Source organism: Oncorhynchus mykiss, chromosome 9 (assembly GCF_057628025.1).
Source record: "Oncorhynchus mykiss isolate SJ-2025 chromosome 9, ASM5762802v1, whole genome shotgun sequence".
In the NCBI taxonomy this organism is placed as follows: domain Eukaryota; kingdom Metazoa; phylum Chordata; class Actinopteri; order Salmoniformes; family Salmonidae; genus Oncorhynchus; species Oncorhynchus mykiss.
The window spans coordinates 6,452,093-6,468,972 of NC_143030.1; the positions used below are offsets into that span (position 1 = coordinate 6,452,093).

Consider the following 16,880-nt stretch of genomic DNA (forward strand, 5'->3'; position numbering starts at 1 on the left):
GACCTCTAGTAGATACTGCAGGCTATAACTGGGCCTCTATTAGACTACTGCAGGCTATAACTGGGCCTCTACTAGACTACTACAGGCTATAACTGGGCCTCTAGTAGACTACTGCAGGCTATAACTGGACCTCTAGTAGACTACTGCAGGCTATAACTGGGCCTCTATTAGACTACTGCAGGCTATAACTGGGCCTCTACTAGACTACTACAGGCTATAACTGGGCCTCTAGTAGACTACTGCAGGCTATAACTGGGCCTCTAGTAGACTACTGCAGGCTATAACTGGGCCTCTACTAGACTACTACAGGCTATAACTGGGCCTCTAGTAGACTACTGCAGGCTATAACTGGGCCTCTACTAGACTACTACAGGCTATAAGTGGGCCTCTAGTAGACTACTGCAGGCTATAACTGGGCCTCTACTAGACTACTACAGGCTATAACTGGGCCTCTAGTAGACTACTGCAGGCTATAACTGGGCCTCTACTAGACTACTACAGGCTATAACTGGGCCTCTAGTAGACTACTGCAGGCTATAACTGGGCCTCTAGTAGACTATTGCAGGCTATAACTGGGCCTCTACTAGACTACTGCAGGCTATAACTGGGCCTCTACTAGACTACTACAGGCTATAACTGGGCCTCTAGTAGACTACTGCAGGCTATAACTGGGCCTCTACTAGACTACTACAGGCTATAAGTGGGCCTCTAGTAGACTACTGCAGGCTATAACTGGGCCTCTACTAGACTACTACAGGCTATAACTGGGCCTCTAGTAGACTACTGCAGGCTATAACTGGGCCTCTAGTAGACTACTGCAGGCTATAACTTGGCCTCTATTAGACTACTGCAGGCTATAAGTGGGCCTCTAGTAGACTACTGCAGGCTATAACTGGGCCTCTATTAGACTACTGCAGGCTATAACTGGGCCTCTATTAGACTACTGCAGGCTATAACTGGGCCTCTAGTAGACTACTGCAGGCTATAACTGGGCCTCTAGTAGACTACTGCAGGCTATAACTGGGCCTCTAGTAGACTATTGCAGGCTATAACTGGGCCTCTAGTAGACTACTGCAGGCTATAACTGGGCCTCTAGTAGACTACTGCAGGCTATAACTGGGCCTCTAGTAGACTACTGCAGGCTATAACTGGGCCTCTAGTAGACTACTGCAGGCTATGACTGGGCCTCTAGTAGACTACTGCAGGCTATAACTGGGCCTCTAGTAGACTACTGCAGGCTATAACTGGGCCTCTAGTAGACTACTGCAGGCTATAACTGGGCCTCTAGTAGACTACTGCAGGCTATAACTGGGCCTCTAGTAGACTACTGCAGGCTATAACTGGGCCTCTAGTAGACTACTGCAGGCTATAACTGGGCCTCTAGTAGACTACTGCAGGCTATAACTGGGCCTCTAGTAGACTACTGCAGGCTATAACTAATTCTCTCTCCCTCCCTCCCTCCCTCCCTCCCTCCCTCCCTCCCTCCCTCCCTCCCTCCCTCCCTCCCTCCCTCCCTCCCTCCCTCCCTCCCTCTTTTGATCTTTCTTTCTTCTCTGTCTCTCTCTCTCTCTTTCTGTCTCTCTCTAATTCTCTGTCTCTCTCTCTCTCTTATTCTCTCTCTCTTTTCTCTCTTATTCTCTCTCTCCTCCTCTCTCTCTCCCCTCTCCCCCCTCTCTACCCCCCCCCCCCCCTCTTTCTCTCTCCCATCCTCTCCCCCCCCCCCCCCTCTCTCTCTCATCATTGACATGTATGTCGGTGTTGTGTCTGTAGAGAGGCCCTACAGCAGGAGGATGACCTGGAGAAGGCTCTGACCCAAGCCTTTCTGGAGGTGGACAAAGCCCTATACACACACCTCTCTTACTTTGGCAACGGTAAGAGACACTCACACACTTACACACACACAGACAACGCCTCCACTGATAAAGTTTGACAATCAATCAGATTTAAATAAAGCCCTTTTTTACATCAGCCGATGTCACAAAATGCTTTTATACAGAAACTGATATCAGTTGACCGCTCCCTGAAACACGTCAGCGTGCAGGCCTTTCTAATCGACCTGGCCGGGGTATCCTGGAAGGATATTGATCTCATCCCCTCAGTAGAGGATGCCTGGTTATTGTTTTTAAATTCCTTCCTCACCATCTTAAATAAGCATGCCCCATTCAAGAAATGTAGAACCAGGAACAGATATAGCCCTTGGTTCTCTCCAGACCTGTCTGCCCTTAACCAACACAAAAACATCCTATGGCGTTCTGCATTAACATCGAACGGCCCCCGTGATATGCAACTTTTCAGGAAAGCTAGAAACCAATATTTACAGGCAGTTAGAAAAGCCAAGGCTAGCTTTTTCAAGCAGAAATTTGCTTCCTGCAACACTAACTAAAACATGTTCTGGGACACTGTAAAGTCCATGGAGAATAAGAACACCTCCTCCCAGCTGCCCACTGCACTAAGGATAGGAAACACTGTCACCACCGATAAACCAAGGCTGATAATCCACTATAATTGAGAATTTCAATAAGCATTTTTCTACGGCTGGCCATGCTTTCCACCTAGCTACCCCTACCCCGGTCAACAGCACTGCACCCCCCACAGCAACTCGCCCAAGCCTTCCCCATTTATCCTTCTCCCAAATCTGCTCAGCTGATGTTCTGAATGAGCTGCAAAATCTGGACCCCTACAAATCAGCCGGGCTAGACAATCTGGACCCTTTCTTTCTAAAATTATCTGCCGAAAATTGTTGCCACCCCTATCACTAGACTGTTCAACCTCGCTTTCGTGTCGTCTGAGATTCCCAAAGATTGGATAGCAGCTCCGGTCATCCCCCTCTTCAAAGGGGGGGGGACACTCTTGACCCAAACTGCTACAGACCTATATCTATCCTACCATGCCTTTCTAAGGTCTTCGAAAGCCAAGTTAACAAACATATTACCGACCATTTCGAATTCCAACATACCTTCTCCGCTATGCAATCTGGTTTCAGAGCTGGTCATGGGTGCACCTCAGCCACGCTCAAGGTCCTAAACGATATCTTAACCGCCATCGATAAGAAACAATACTGTGCAGCCGTATTTAATGACCCGGCCAAGTCTTTCGACTTTGTCAATCACCACATCCTCATTGGCAGACTCGACAGCCTTGGTTTCTCAAATGATTGCCTCGCCTGGTTCACCAACTACTTCTCTGATAGAGTTCAGTGTGTCAAATCGGAGGGTCTGTTGTCCGGACCGCTGGCAGTCTCTATGGGGGTGCCACAGGGTTCAAATCTTGAATCAACTCTCTTCTCTGTATACATCAATAATGTCGCTCTTGCTGCTGGTAGTCCACCTCTACGCAGACGACACCATTCTGTATACTTCTGGCCCTTCTTTGGACACTGTGTTATCAACCCTCCAGGTGAGCTTCAATGCCATACAACTCCCCTTCTGTGGCCTCCAATTGCTCTTAAATACAAGTAAAACTAAATGTATGCTCTTCAACCGATTGCTGCCTGCACCTGCCCGCCCGTCCTACATCACTACTCTGGACGGCTCTGACTTAGAATATGTGGACAACTACAAATACCTAGGTGTCTGGTTAGACTGTAAACTCTCCTTCCAGACTCACATCAAACATCTCCAATCCAAAGTTAAATCTAGAATTGGCTTCCTATTTCGCAACAAAGCATCCTTCACTCATGCTGCCAAACATACCCTTGTAAAACTGACCATTCTACCAATCCTCGACTTTGGCGATGTCATTTACAAAATAGCCTCCAATACCCTACTCAATAAATTGGATGCAGTCTATCACAGTGCAATCCGTTTTGTCACCAAAGCCCCATATACTACCCAGCACTGTGACCTGTACGCTCTCGTTGGCTGGCCCTCGCTTCATACTCGTCGCCAAACCCACTGGCTCCATGTCATCTACAAGACCCTGCTAGGTAAAGTCCCCCCTTATCTCAGCTCGCTGGTCACCATAGCAGCACCCACCTATAGTAATATAGTATAGTATATTATAGAGCAGTATAGTATATAGCATAGTATATTATAGAGCAGTATAGTATATAGTATAGTATATTATAGAGCAGTATAGTATATAGCATAGTATATTATAGAGCAGTATAGTATATAGCATAGTATATTATAGAGCAGTATAGTATATAGTATAGTATATTATAGAGCAGTATAGTATATAGCATAGTATATTATAGAGCAGTATAGTATATAGTATAGTATATTATAGAGCAGTATAGTATATAGTATAGTATATTATAGAGCAGTGTAGTATATAGCATAGTATATTATAGAGCAGTATAGTATATAGCATAGTATATTATAGAGCAGTATAGTATATAGTATAGTATATTATAGAGCAGTATAGTATATAGTATAGTATATTATAGAGCAGTATAGTATATAGCATAGTATATTATAGAGCAGTATAGTATATAGTATAGTATATTATAGAGCAGTATAGTATATAGCATAGTATATTATAGAGCAGTATAGTATATAGTATAGTATATTATAGAGCAGTATAGTATATAGTATATAGTATAGTATATTATAGAGCAGTATAGTATATAGCATAGTATATTATAGAGCAGTATAGTATATAGCATAGTATATTATAGAGCAGTATAGTATATAGTATAGTATATTATAGAGCAGTATAGTATATAGTATATAGTATAGTATATTATAGAGCAGTATAGTATATAGCATAGTATATTATAGAGCAGTATAGTATATAGTATAGTATATTATAGAGCAGTATAGTATATAGTATAGTATATTATAGAGCATTATAGTATATAGCATAGTATATTATAGAGCAGTATAGTATATAGCATAGTATATTATAGAGCAGTATAGTATATAGTATAGTATATTATAGAGCAGTATAGTATATAGTATATAGTATAGTATATTATAGAGCAGTATAGTATATAGCATAGTATATTATAGAGCAGTATAGTATATAGCATAGTATATTATAGAGCAGTATAGTATATAGTATAGTATATTATAGAGCAGTATAGTATATAGTATATAGTATAGTATATTATAGAGCAGTATAGTATATAGCATAGTATATTATAGAGCAGTATAGTATATAGCATAGTATATTATAGAGCAGTATAGTATATAGCATAGTATATTATAGAGCAGTGTAGTATATAGCATAGTATATTATAGAGCAGTATAGTATATAGTATAGTATATTATAGAGCAGTATAGTATATTATAGAGCAGTATAGTATATAGCATAGTATATTATAGAGCAGTATAGTATATAGTATAGTATATTATAGAGCAGTATAGTATATAGTATAGTATATTATAGAGCAGTATAGTATATAGTATAGTATATTATAGAGCAGTATAGTATATAGTATAGTATATTATAGAGCATTATAGTATATAGTATAGTATATTATAGAGCAGTATAGTATATAGTATAGTATATTATAGAGCAGTATAGTATATAGCATAGTATATTATAGAGCAGTATAGTATATAGCATAGTATATTATAGAGCAGTATAGTATATAGTATAGTATATTATAGAGCAGTATAGTATATTATAGAGCAGTATAGTATATAGCATAGTATATTATAGAGCAGTATAGTATATAGTATAGTATATTATAGAGCATTATAGTATATAGTATAGTATAATACAGAGCATAATAGGTTGTATATAATACAGTCTAGTATAGTATAGAGCAGTATAGTTAGTATTGTATATAGTATAGTATATAGTATACTATAGTATATTGTATAGAGCAGTATCGTATATAGTATAGTCTATTGTATAGTATAGTATAGAGCAGTATAGTTAGTATTGTATATAGTAAAGTATATAGTATACTATTGTATAGTATAGAGCAGTGTAGTTAGTATTGTATATAGTATACTATAGTATATCGTATAGTATAGTACAGAGCAGTATAGTTAGTATTGTGTATAGTATAGTATAGTATAGTATAGTATAGTACAGAGCAGTATAGTTGGTATAGTACAGTATATAGTATTGTTAGTATAGCAGATGTATAGTTAGAATAGTTGGTATAGTATATACCATATTATAGTTGGCATAGAATAGGTAGTATAGTATATAGTATAGTATAGTTGTATATTATATAGTATAGAGAAGTATACTTAATGTAGTGTAGTATATAGTATAGAGCAGTATAGTTAGTATAGTATATATGAGTATGGTTAATATAGTATATACTATGGTATAGATCAGTATATTTAGTATAGTATATAGTATGGTATAGATCAGTATATTTAGTATAGTATATAGTAAAGCATACTATAGAGCCGTATAGTATAGATCAGTATAGTTAGTATAGTATATTATATAGTATATAGCAGTATAGTTAGTATAGTATATGAGATAGTATAGTGCACTATAGTTAGTATAGTATATAGTATAGTATATAGTAGCGTTAGTATAGTATATAGTACAGTACATAGTATAGGGCAGTATAGTTAGTATAGTATATAGTATAGTATATAGTGGCGTTAGTATAGTATATAGTACAGTACATAGTATAGGGCAGTATAGTTAGTATAGTATATAGTATAGTATATAGTGGCGTTAGTATAGTATATAGTACAGTACATAGTATAGGGCAGTATAGTATATAGTATATAGTATATATTATATAGTGTACAGTATAGATCGGTAAAGTTAGTATAGTATTTAGTATAGTTAGTATTGTATATAGTATAGTATATAGTAGCGTTAGTATAGTATAGTATAGTATATTGTATAAATCAGTAAAGTTAGTATAGTATATAGTATGGTTGGTATTGTATATTGTATGGATCGGTAGAGTTAGTATAGTGTATATAGTATAGTTAGTACTGTATATAGTATAGTATTGAGCATATTACAGTCCAGTACCATGTGTGACTGCTTGCAGTCATGTAATCAATTGGACACTAGGCTACTCCACCTGCCTCTGTCTAACACCTCTCTCTCCGTCTCTCGCTCTTTCTCTCTCTCTCTGTCTATCTCTGTCTCTCCCTCTATCTCCCCCTCTCTCTCTCTCTTTCTCTCTCTCTGTCTCTCGTTCTTTCTGTCTATCTCTGTCTCTCCCTCCATCTGTCTCTCCCTCCCACCATCTCTCTGTCTCTCTCTGTCTCTCTCTGTCTCTCTCTGTCTCTCCCTCCATATCTCTCTCTCTCTCTCTCTGTCCTCTCCCTCATCTCTCTCTGTATCTCCCTCCCTCCATCTCTCTCTCTCCCTCCCTCCATCTCTCTCTCTCTAGCTTCCTTCCTGACTGCGGGGACCACGGCGACAGTTGCCATTTTACGAGACGGTGTGGAGTTGGTGGTTGCTAGCGTGGGGGACAGCCGAGCGTTGCTATGCAGGAAGGGGCGGGCCAAGAAACTCACAATTGACCACACCCCTGACCGGAAGGACGAGAGACAGAGGTTTAAACCTATACATCTATTGTAGAAGTTAAGAGAGAGACAGATAGAGAGACAGAGACAGAGAGAGAGAGAGGGAGAGAAACAGAGGGGACGTGTGTGTGCGGGGGGGGACCAAGTACATACGGAAAGTATTCAGACCCCTTCCCTTTTTTTTTTACCTTCCTTTACGGAGCCGTACGGGCTCGGGAGAGACGAAGGTTGAAAGTCATGCGTTCTCCGCATACACAACCCAACCAAGCCACACTGCTTCTTAACACATCGCCCTCCAAGCCAGCCGCACCAATGTGTCGGAGGAAACACTGTGCACCTGGCTAACCTTTTGTTAGCGGGCACTGCGCCCGGCCCGCCACGGACATCCCGGTCACGGCCGGTTACGACAGAGCCTGGGCGCGAACTCAGAGTCTCTGGTGGCATAGCTTAACCACTGCGCCACCCAGGACCCCTTCCCTTTTTCCACATTTTGTTACGTTACAGCCTTATTCTAAAACGTGTTAAGTCTTTTTTTCCCTCATCAATCTACACACAATAACCTATAATGACAAAACAAAAATAGTTTTTTTATTCATACCCTTTGAGCTCAGGTGCATCCTGTTTCCATTGATCATCCTTGAGATGTTTCTACAACTTGATTGGAGTCCATCTGTGGTAAATTGATTGGACATGATTTGGAAAGGCACACACCTGTCTATATAAGATCTCAGAGTGCATGTCAGAGCAAAAACCAAGCAATGAGGTCGAAGGAATTGTCTGTAGAGCTCAGAGACAGGATTGTGTCGAGGCACAGATCTGGGGAAGGGTACCAAAACATTTCTGCAGCATTGAAGGTCCCCAAAACACAGTGGCCTCCATCATTCTTAAATGGAAGAAGTTTGGAACCACCAAGACTCTTCCGAGAGCTGGATGCCCGGCCAAACTGAGCAATTGGGAGAGAAAGGCCTTGGTCAGGGAGGTGACCAAGAACCTGATGGTCACTCTGACAGAGCTCCAGAGTTCTTCTGTGGAGATGGGAGAACCTTCCAGAAGGAAAACCATCTTTGCAGCACTCTACCAATCTACCAATCAGACTGTCACGTACGGGATCACGACTGGATGTGATACAATTCGAACCAGGAACTGTAGTGACACCTCTTGCACCGAGATGCAGTGCCTTAGACCGCTCCGCCACCTGGGAGCCCGAGAGAGCAACAGGCTGATTGGTCGGCTCTTTGAGCCAGTAAAGGGGGCTTTACTATTCTTGGGTAGCGGAATAAATGTAGCCTCCCTGCAGGCCTGAGGACAAATACTTTCCTTTAGGCTTAGGGACCAAGTACACACTCGGGGAGGGGATTTGGGGACGGTATGTGTGCCAAGTATTTAAAATGGGGTGTTGGGGGGTGATGAATGTTATGTATGCTTGGTCTCTCTCCAACAACCAAACACAGCAGTGGTTTCATAATGGGAAATGGTCTAGGTCTGGCTAACGCAAACTTTCTAAACCCAGGGGCGGTGGGAAGACTAAGTCGGGGTCAATGTAGGGTAACATTCAAAGATGTAACATTTAGAAAGACTATGATGTGACTAGAGCTGGACCAAGTACACATTCAGGTTCATGCCAGGGTTGTTCTCACCTAGGATCAAACGTAACGGTGTGGTTCTGTAACATCAATGTTCAACTCTGGTCTCTTTTCCTCGCTCTCTACCCCTCCAACCCCCCTCTTGACCCCCCCCCCCCCCCTCTCTCTCTCCCCCTCTCCCGCCCCCCTCTCTCTCGTCCCCTCTTTCTCTCTCTCTCTCTCTCTCTCTCTCTTTCTCTCTCTCTCTCTCTCTCTCTCTCTCTCTCTCTCTCTCTCTCTCTCTTTCTCTCTCTTTCTCTCTCCCTCTCTCTCCCCTCCCCCTCTCTCGCCCCCCTCTTTCTCTCTCCCCCCTCTTTCTCTCTCCTGCTCTCTTTCTCTCCCCCCTCTTTCTCTCCCCCTCTTGCTCTCTTGCTCTCTTTCTCTCTCTCTCTCCCCTCTCTCTCTCTCTCTCTCTCTCTCTCTCTCTTCCTCTCTCTCTTCCCTGCAGGATAAAGCTGAGTGGAGGGTTCGTAACGTGGAATAGTCTTGGTCAGGCTAACGTTAATGGGAGGTTAGCGATGACACGCAGCATCGGAGACTTTCACCTCAAGAACACTGGAGTCATCGCCCTGCCAGAGACACAACGGATCAACGTGAGTTATTAACAGGTTATCAACATTAACCCACCCAACTCAACATCATCAACTCAGATTCAAGCTCTGAAAACTAGACTATAATGGTGACAATGATGATGGGGGTGGTGATGGTGGTGATGATGGTGGTGGTAATGTTGGTGATGATGATGGTGATAGTGGTGGTGGGGATGATGGTGGTGATGATGATGGTGGTGGTGATGATGGTGGTGGTGGTCGTAATGGTGATGATTATGATGATCTAATGGTGATGATGATCTAATGGTGGTGATGATGTGATGGTGATAATGGTGATGATGTAATGGTGGTGATGATGATGTAATGGTGATGCTGATGTGATGGTGATAATGGTGATGATGTAATGGTGGTGATGATGTAATGGTGATGCTGATGTGATGGTGATAATGGTGATGATGTAATGGTGGTGATGATGTAATGGTGATGCTGATGTGATGGTGATAATGGTGAAGATGATGTAATGGTGATGATGGTGGTGATGGGGATGTAATGGTGATGGTGGTGTTTAAAAAATATATATATATATAAAAAATATATATATATATATATTTCACAGACAACAACACAGAGTTACACATGGAGTAAACAATTAACAATAAACAAGTCAATAACATAGTAGAAAAAAAATAACCTATATACATTGTGTGCAAAAGGCATGAGGAGGAAGGCAATAAATAGGCCATAGGAGTGAATAATTACAATTCAGCAGATTAACACTGGAGTGATAAATGATCAGATGGTCATGTACAGATAGAGATACTGGTGTGCAAAAGAGAAGAAAAGTAAATATAAACAGTTTGGGAATGAGGTAGGTAAATTGGGTGGGCTATATACCGAGGGACTATGTACAGCTGCAGCGATCGGTTAGCTGCTCAGATAGCAGATGTTTAAAGTTGGTGAGGGAGATAAGTCTCCAACTTCAGAGATTTTTGCAATTCGTTCCAGTTGCAGGCAGCAGAGAACTGGAAGGAAACATCATTGATATATACAGAGAAAAGAGTCGGCCCGAGAATTGAACGCTGTGGTACCCCCATAGAGACTGCCAGAGGACCGGACAACATGCCCTCCGATTTGACACACTGAACTCTGTCTGCAAAGTAGTTGGTGAACCAGGCAAGGCAGTCATTAGAAAAACCGAGGCTACTGAGTCTGCCGATAAGAATACGGTGATTGACAGAGTCGAAAGCCTTGGCCAGGTCGATGAAGACTGCTGCACAGTGCTGTCTTTTATCGATGGTGGTTATGATATCGTTTAGTACCTTGAGCGTGGCTGAGGTGCACCCGTGACCGGCTCTGAAACCAGATTGCACAGCGGAGAAGGTACGGCGGGATTCAAGATGGTCAGTGACCTGTTTGTTGACTTGGCTTTTGAAGACCTTAGATAGGCAGGGCAGGATGGATATAGGTCTGTAACAGTTTGGGTCCAGGGTGTCCCCCCCTTTGAAGAGGGGGATGACTGCGGCAGCTTTCCAATCCTTGGGGATCTCAGATGATACGAAGGAGAGGTTGAACAGGCTGGTAATAGGGGTTGCAACAATGGCAGCGGGCAGTTTCAGAAATAGAGGGTCCAGATTGTCAAGTCCAGCTGATTTGTACGGGTCCAGGTTTTGCAGCTCTTTCAGAACATCTGCTATCTGGATTTGGGTAAAGGAGAAGCTGGGGAGGTGACGGGGCGGGGACTATTCGATGCTATTGCAGTCCGCCACAGGATGTTTTTTTGTGCTGGTCGAGGGCAGTCAGGTCTGGAGTGAACCAGGGGCTATATCTGTTCTTGGTTCTGCATTTTTTGAATGGAGCATGCTTATCTAAGATGGTGAGGGTGATGATGATGTTGATGTGATGATGATGATGATGATGATGATGGTGATGTGATGATGATGTGATGATGATGGTGATGATGATGTAATGCTGGTGATGTGATGATGATGGTGATGTGATGGGGATGGTGGTGATGATGGCGATCACAATGACAATCATGATGATGAAGCTCAGAATTATAATATTGTTATTATTTTATATATTTAGCTGCAACACCACCAAGACACCTTCCTGGCTCTGACGACAGACGGGATCAACTTCATCATGAACGACCAGGAGATCTGTGATGTCATCAACCAGTGCCATGACCCCACAGAGGCAGCAAACGTAATTGCACAACAGGTGAGTGTGTGTATGAGAGAAAGAACATAAGAAAGACAGAGAGAGAAACCGAAACAGAGACAGACAGACAGACAGACAGAGGCAGACAGAGAGACAGAGACAGAGACAGACAGACAGACAGACAGAGACAGACCGAGAGAGACAGACAGAGAGAGAGACAGAGAGACAGAGAGAGACAAACAGAGAGACAGAGCGAGAGAGAGTGAAGGAGAGATAGAGACCATGTCAATTGTGTTTGACACAGTGTCTACTCATTATAATGGTGTACAATATGTGTATAATGGATATAGACACTGATCTGGGGTCAGTTATTGCATTTCCCCCACTGAAGGTTAAGGTTTGGATTGGGGGAGGGGAAGCTGATCCTAGATCTGTACGTAAAAGGGGTAACTTCATCCCAGTGCCATCTAAACGCATGTATACATTTAAAATGTACACAGGTGTACAAAACATTAAGAACACCTTGCTAATGTTGAGTTGGATGTCCTTTTGGGGTGGTGGGACCATTTGTGATACGCACGGGAAACTGTTGAGTGTGAAGAAGAGAGAACTACAGCAGCGTTGTAGTTCTTGACACACTCAAACCGGTCTCAGTTGTCTCAAGGCTTAAAAATCCTTCTTTAACCCTTTCTCCTCCTGAATCGAAGTGGGTTTAACAAGTGACATCAATAAGGGAGGGATCATAGCTTTCACCTGGTCAGACTGTCATTGAAAGAGCTGGTGTTCTTAATGTTTTGTACACTCAGTGTGTATATTTCTCTCTCTCTCTCTCTCTATATATATATATATATATTATGTGTGTGTCTGTTTCAGGCTCTGCAGTATGGTTCAGAGGATAACAGTACGATCGTGGTGCTTCCGTTTGGAGCCTGGGGTAAACAGGAGAGCAGTCTGTCTGGCTACTCCATGAGCAGAAACCTGGCTTCAAGTGGCCGTTGGTCCTGAGAGAGAGAGAGAGAGAGAGAGAGATACTGGACACACACACCCATGGACACACCCACTCATGGACACACACACTCATGGACACACACACTCATGGACACACACACTCATGGACACACACACTCATGGACACACACACTCATGGACACACACACTTAGGATACACGGACAACACACACTTACACACACACACACACATATACACACACACATATACACACACACATATACACACACACAGAGAACGTTATTAGGTTAATATTAAGTATTTAGATCTAGTGTTATAGCCAATAAGCGGCCATTTTGATCATGTATGCTTGTTTAATGTGCGTATTGTATATAATGAAATGTTACGTTTTGGTTTCAGTGCTGTTTTATTTATTGACTGACTATATATATATATATATAATACATATAGTATTATATATACATTTATATATATAGTATTATATATATATTTATATATATAGTATTATATATCTATATATATAGTATTATATATATTTATATATATAGTATGTTATATATATATATAGTATTATATATAGTATTATATATATGTATATATAGTATTATATATATATATATAGTATTATATATATGTATATAAATGGTATTATATATATTTAGTATTATATATATGTATATATAGTATTATATATATTTATATAGTATTATATATATATATATATTTATACATATAGTATTATATCTATATTTATCTACATGGAGTGTTATTGTAGGTCAACTCGTATCACAAACATTCTACTCTATAGGCTATGTGTCTTCTCTGGTTCTGTAAGTTATAGCAAGGATTGTTGTTGCTATTTGATTTTGAATTTTAAGACCCTTTAAAGTTTAAACATATATTTATATATATGTATATACATACTGTATATATTTAATGCATGTTTTATTTGTCCTTACTACTATTAGCCCTGAATAACAGATTCACTAACAACAGATAGTCCCCCCCACAGAAAAAAATATCAAAGAGCAGTTTGTTCTGAAATGTCTGTCCTATATCTGAGAAATATGTATTTAACCCCATATTTTTGGCACTAAAACAGTCTTCCATTCATTTTTTTCAACTGGTACCATGGGACACTCAGACGAGTGAGTCGTATTAGCTTAAAACTTTATTAGCCTAAAACTTTATTAGCCTAAAACGGTATTAGCCTACAACTTTATTGTCCGAAAACTTTATTCGCCGAAAACTTTATTAAACGAAAACTTTATTAGCCTAAAACTTTATTAGCCTAAAACTTTATTAAATGAAAACTTTATTAAATGAAAACTTTATTAGCCTAAAACTGTTCGGATGCTACAAGCGCTCTTGTGAAAAAAAACATGGTCTGACAAACATCGCTCTGTCACCTTTCACCTTTCACCGCAGACGCGAAAGTGCGAAATCGCCTGGATGCGGTGGGATTGAGAAGCATCCAATGCGAACACATCACTAATGGGGATTTATTATTATTATCATTATGCATCGACTATAGGGGGTTAATAATTGTACTGTGACATTAAATGGAGCCTGAATGTTGATTAATAACAGACTGAACGACTGCAACTGTTAAATCATATCATCCTGATGTAAGTAGACTGTGGCAGACCGCGGGTTAACATACAAGAGGATTACAACAGTAGTTCAACAGTAGTTATATAGGATGGTGTGTATAGACAGTAGTTATATAGGATGGTGTGTATAGACAGTAGTTATACAGGATGGAGTGTATAGACGGTATAGACAGTAGTTATATAAGATGGTGTGTATAGACAGTAGTTGTATAGGATGGTGTGTATAGACAGTATAGACAGTAGTTATATAGGATGGTGTGTATAGACAGTAGTTATATAGGATGGTGTGTATAGACAGTAGTTATACAGGATGGAGTGTATAGACGGTATAGACAGTAGTTATATAAGATGGTGTGTATAGACAGTAGTTATATAGGATGGTGTGTATAGACAGTATAGACAGTAGTTATATAGGATGGTGTGTATAGACAGTAGTTATATAGGATGGTGTGTATAGACAGTATAGACAGTAGTTATATAGGATGGTGTGTATAGACAGTAGTTATACAGGATGGAGTGTATAGACGGTATAGACAGTAGTTATATAGGATGGTGTGTATAGACAGTAGTTGTATAGGATGGTGTGTATAGACAGTATAGACAGTAGTTATATAGGATGGTGTGTATAGACAGTAGTTATATAGGATGGTGTGTATAGACGGTATAGACAGTAGTTATATAGGATGGTGTGTATAGACAGTAGTTATATAGGATGGTGTGTATAGACAGTATAGACAGTAGTTATATAGGATGGTGTGTATAGACAGTAGTTATATAGGATGGTGTGTATAGACAGTAGTTATACAGGATGGAGTGTATAGACGGTATAGACAGTAGTTATATAAGATGGTGTGTATAGACAGTAGTTGTATAGGATGGTGTGTATAGACAGTAGTTATATAGGATGGTGTGTATAGACAGTATAGACAGTAGTTATATAGGATGGTGTGTATAGACAGTAGTTATATAGGATGGTGTGTATAGACAGTAGTTATAGAGGATGGTGTGTATAGACAGTAGTTATAGAGGATGGTGTGTATAGACAGTAGTTATAGGATGGTGTGTATAGACAGTATAGACAGTAGTTATATAGGATAGTGTGTATAGACAGTAGTTATACAGGATGGTGTGTATAGACAGTAGTTATAGGATGGTGTGTATAGACAGTATAGACAGTAGTTATATAGGATGGTGTGTATAGACAGTAGTTATATAGGATGGTGTGTATAGACAGTAGTTATATAGGATGGTGTGTATAGACGGTATAGACAGTAGTTATATAGGATGGTGTGTATAGACAGTATAGACAGTAGTTATATAGGATGGTGTATATAGACAGTAGTTATATAGGATGGTGTGTATAGACAGTAGTTATGTAGGATGGTGTGTATAGACAGTAGTTATATAGGATGGTGTGTATAGACAGTATAGACAGTAGTTATATAGGATGGTGTGTATAGACAGTATAGACAGTAGTTATAGAGGATGGTGTGTATAGACAGTAGTTATATAGGATGGTGTATATAGACAGTAGTTATATAGGATGGTGTGTATAGACAGTAGTTATAGAGGATGGTGTGTATAGACAGTATAGACAGTAGTTATAGAGGATGGTGTGTATAGACAGTAGTTATATATGATGGTGTGTATAGACAGTAGTTATATAGAATGGTGTGTATAGACAGTAGTTATATAGGATGGTGTGTATAGACAGTAGTTATAGAGGATGGTGTGTATAGACAGTATAGACAGTAGTTATATAGGATAGTGTGTATAGACAGTAGTTATATAGGATGGTGTGTATAGACAGTAGTTATAGAGGATGGTGTGTATAGACAGTATAGACAGTAGTTATAGAGGATGGTGTGTATAGACAGTAGTTATATATGATGGTGTGTATAGACAGTAGTTATATAGGATGGTGTGTATAGACAGTAGTTATATAGGATGGTGTGTATAGACAGTAGTTATATATGATGGTGTGTATAGACAGTAGTTATATAGGATGGTGTGTATAGACAGTAGTTATATAGGATGGTGTGTATAGACAGTAGTTATAGAGGATGGTGTGTATAGACAGTATAGACAGTAGTTATATAGGATAGTGTGTATAGACAGTATAGACAGTAGTTATAATAGGATGGTGTGTATAGACAGTAGTTATAATAGGATGGCGTGTATAGACAGTAGTTGTATAGGATGGTGTGTATAGACAGTAGTTATAGAGGATGGTGTGTATAGACAGTAGGTATATAGGATGGTGTGTATAGACAGTAGTTATATAGGATGGTGTGTATAGACAGTATAGACAGTAGTTATAGAGGATGGTGTGTATAGACAGTATAGACAGTAGTTATAGAGGATGGTGTGTATAGACAGAAGTTGTATAGGATGGTGTATATAGACAGTAGTTATATAGGATGGTGTGTATAGACAGTAGTTATATAGGATGGTGTGTATAGACGGTAGTTATACAGGATGGTATGTATAGACAGTATAGACAGTAGTTATATAGGATGGTGTGTATAGACAGTATAGACAGTAGTTATATAGGATGG

At 40.1% G+C, this 16,880-nt stretch overlaps 1 protein-coding gene across 1 annotated transcript in view; it reads left to right on the forward strand.

Annotated features, from left to right (window-relative positions):
* The window catches only part of LOC110531332 (protein phosphatase Mn(2+)-dependent 1K), a 25,048-nt gene extending 11,954 nt beyond the window's left edge, over positions 1–13,094 (forward strand). Inside the window, exons 4-8 of the mRNA XM_036987069.2 lie at positions 1,771–1,871; positions 7,271–7,436; positions 9,477–9,621; positions 11,665–11,799; positions 12,613–13,094. Of these exons, the coding sequence (XP_036842964.1) occupies positions 1,771–1,871; positions 7,271–7,436; positions 9,477–9,621; positions 11,665–11,799; positions 12,613–12,744 (679 nt within the window). The 3' untranslated portion in view covers positions 12,745–13,094. The remainder of the gene's footprint in view (positions 1–1,770; positions 1,872–7,270; positions 7,437–9,476; positions 9,622–11,664; positions 11,800–12,612) is intronic.
* Positions 13,095–16,880: the final 3,786 nt, after the last annotated feature.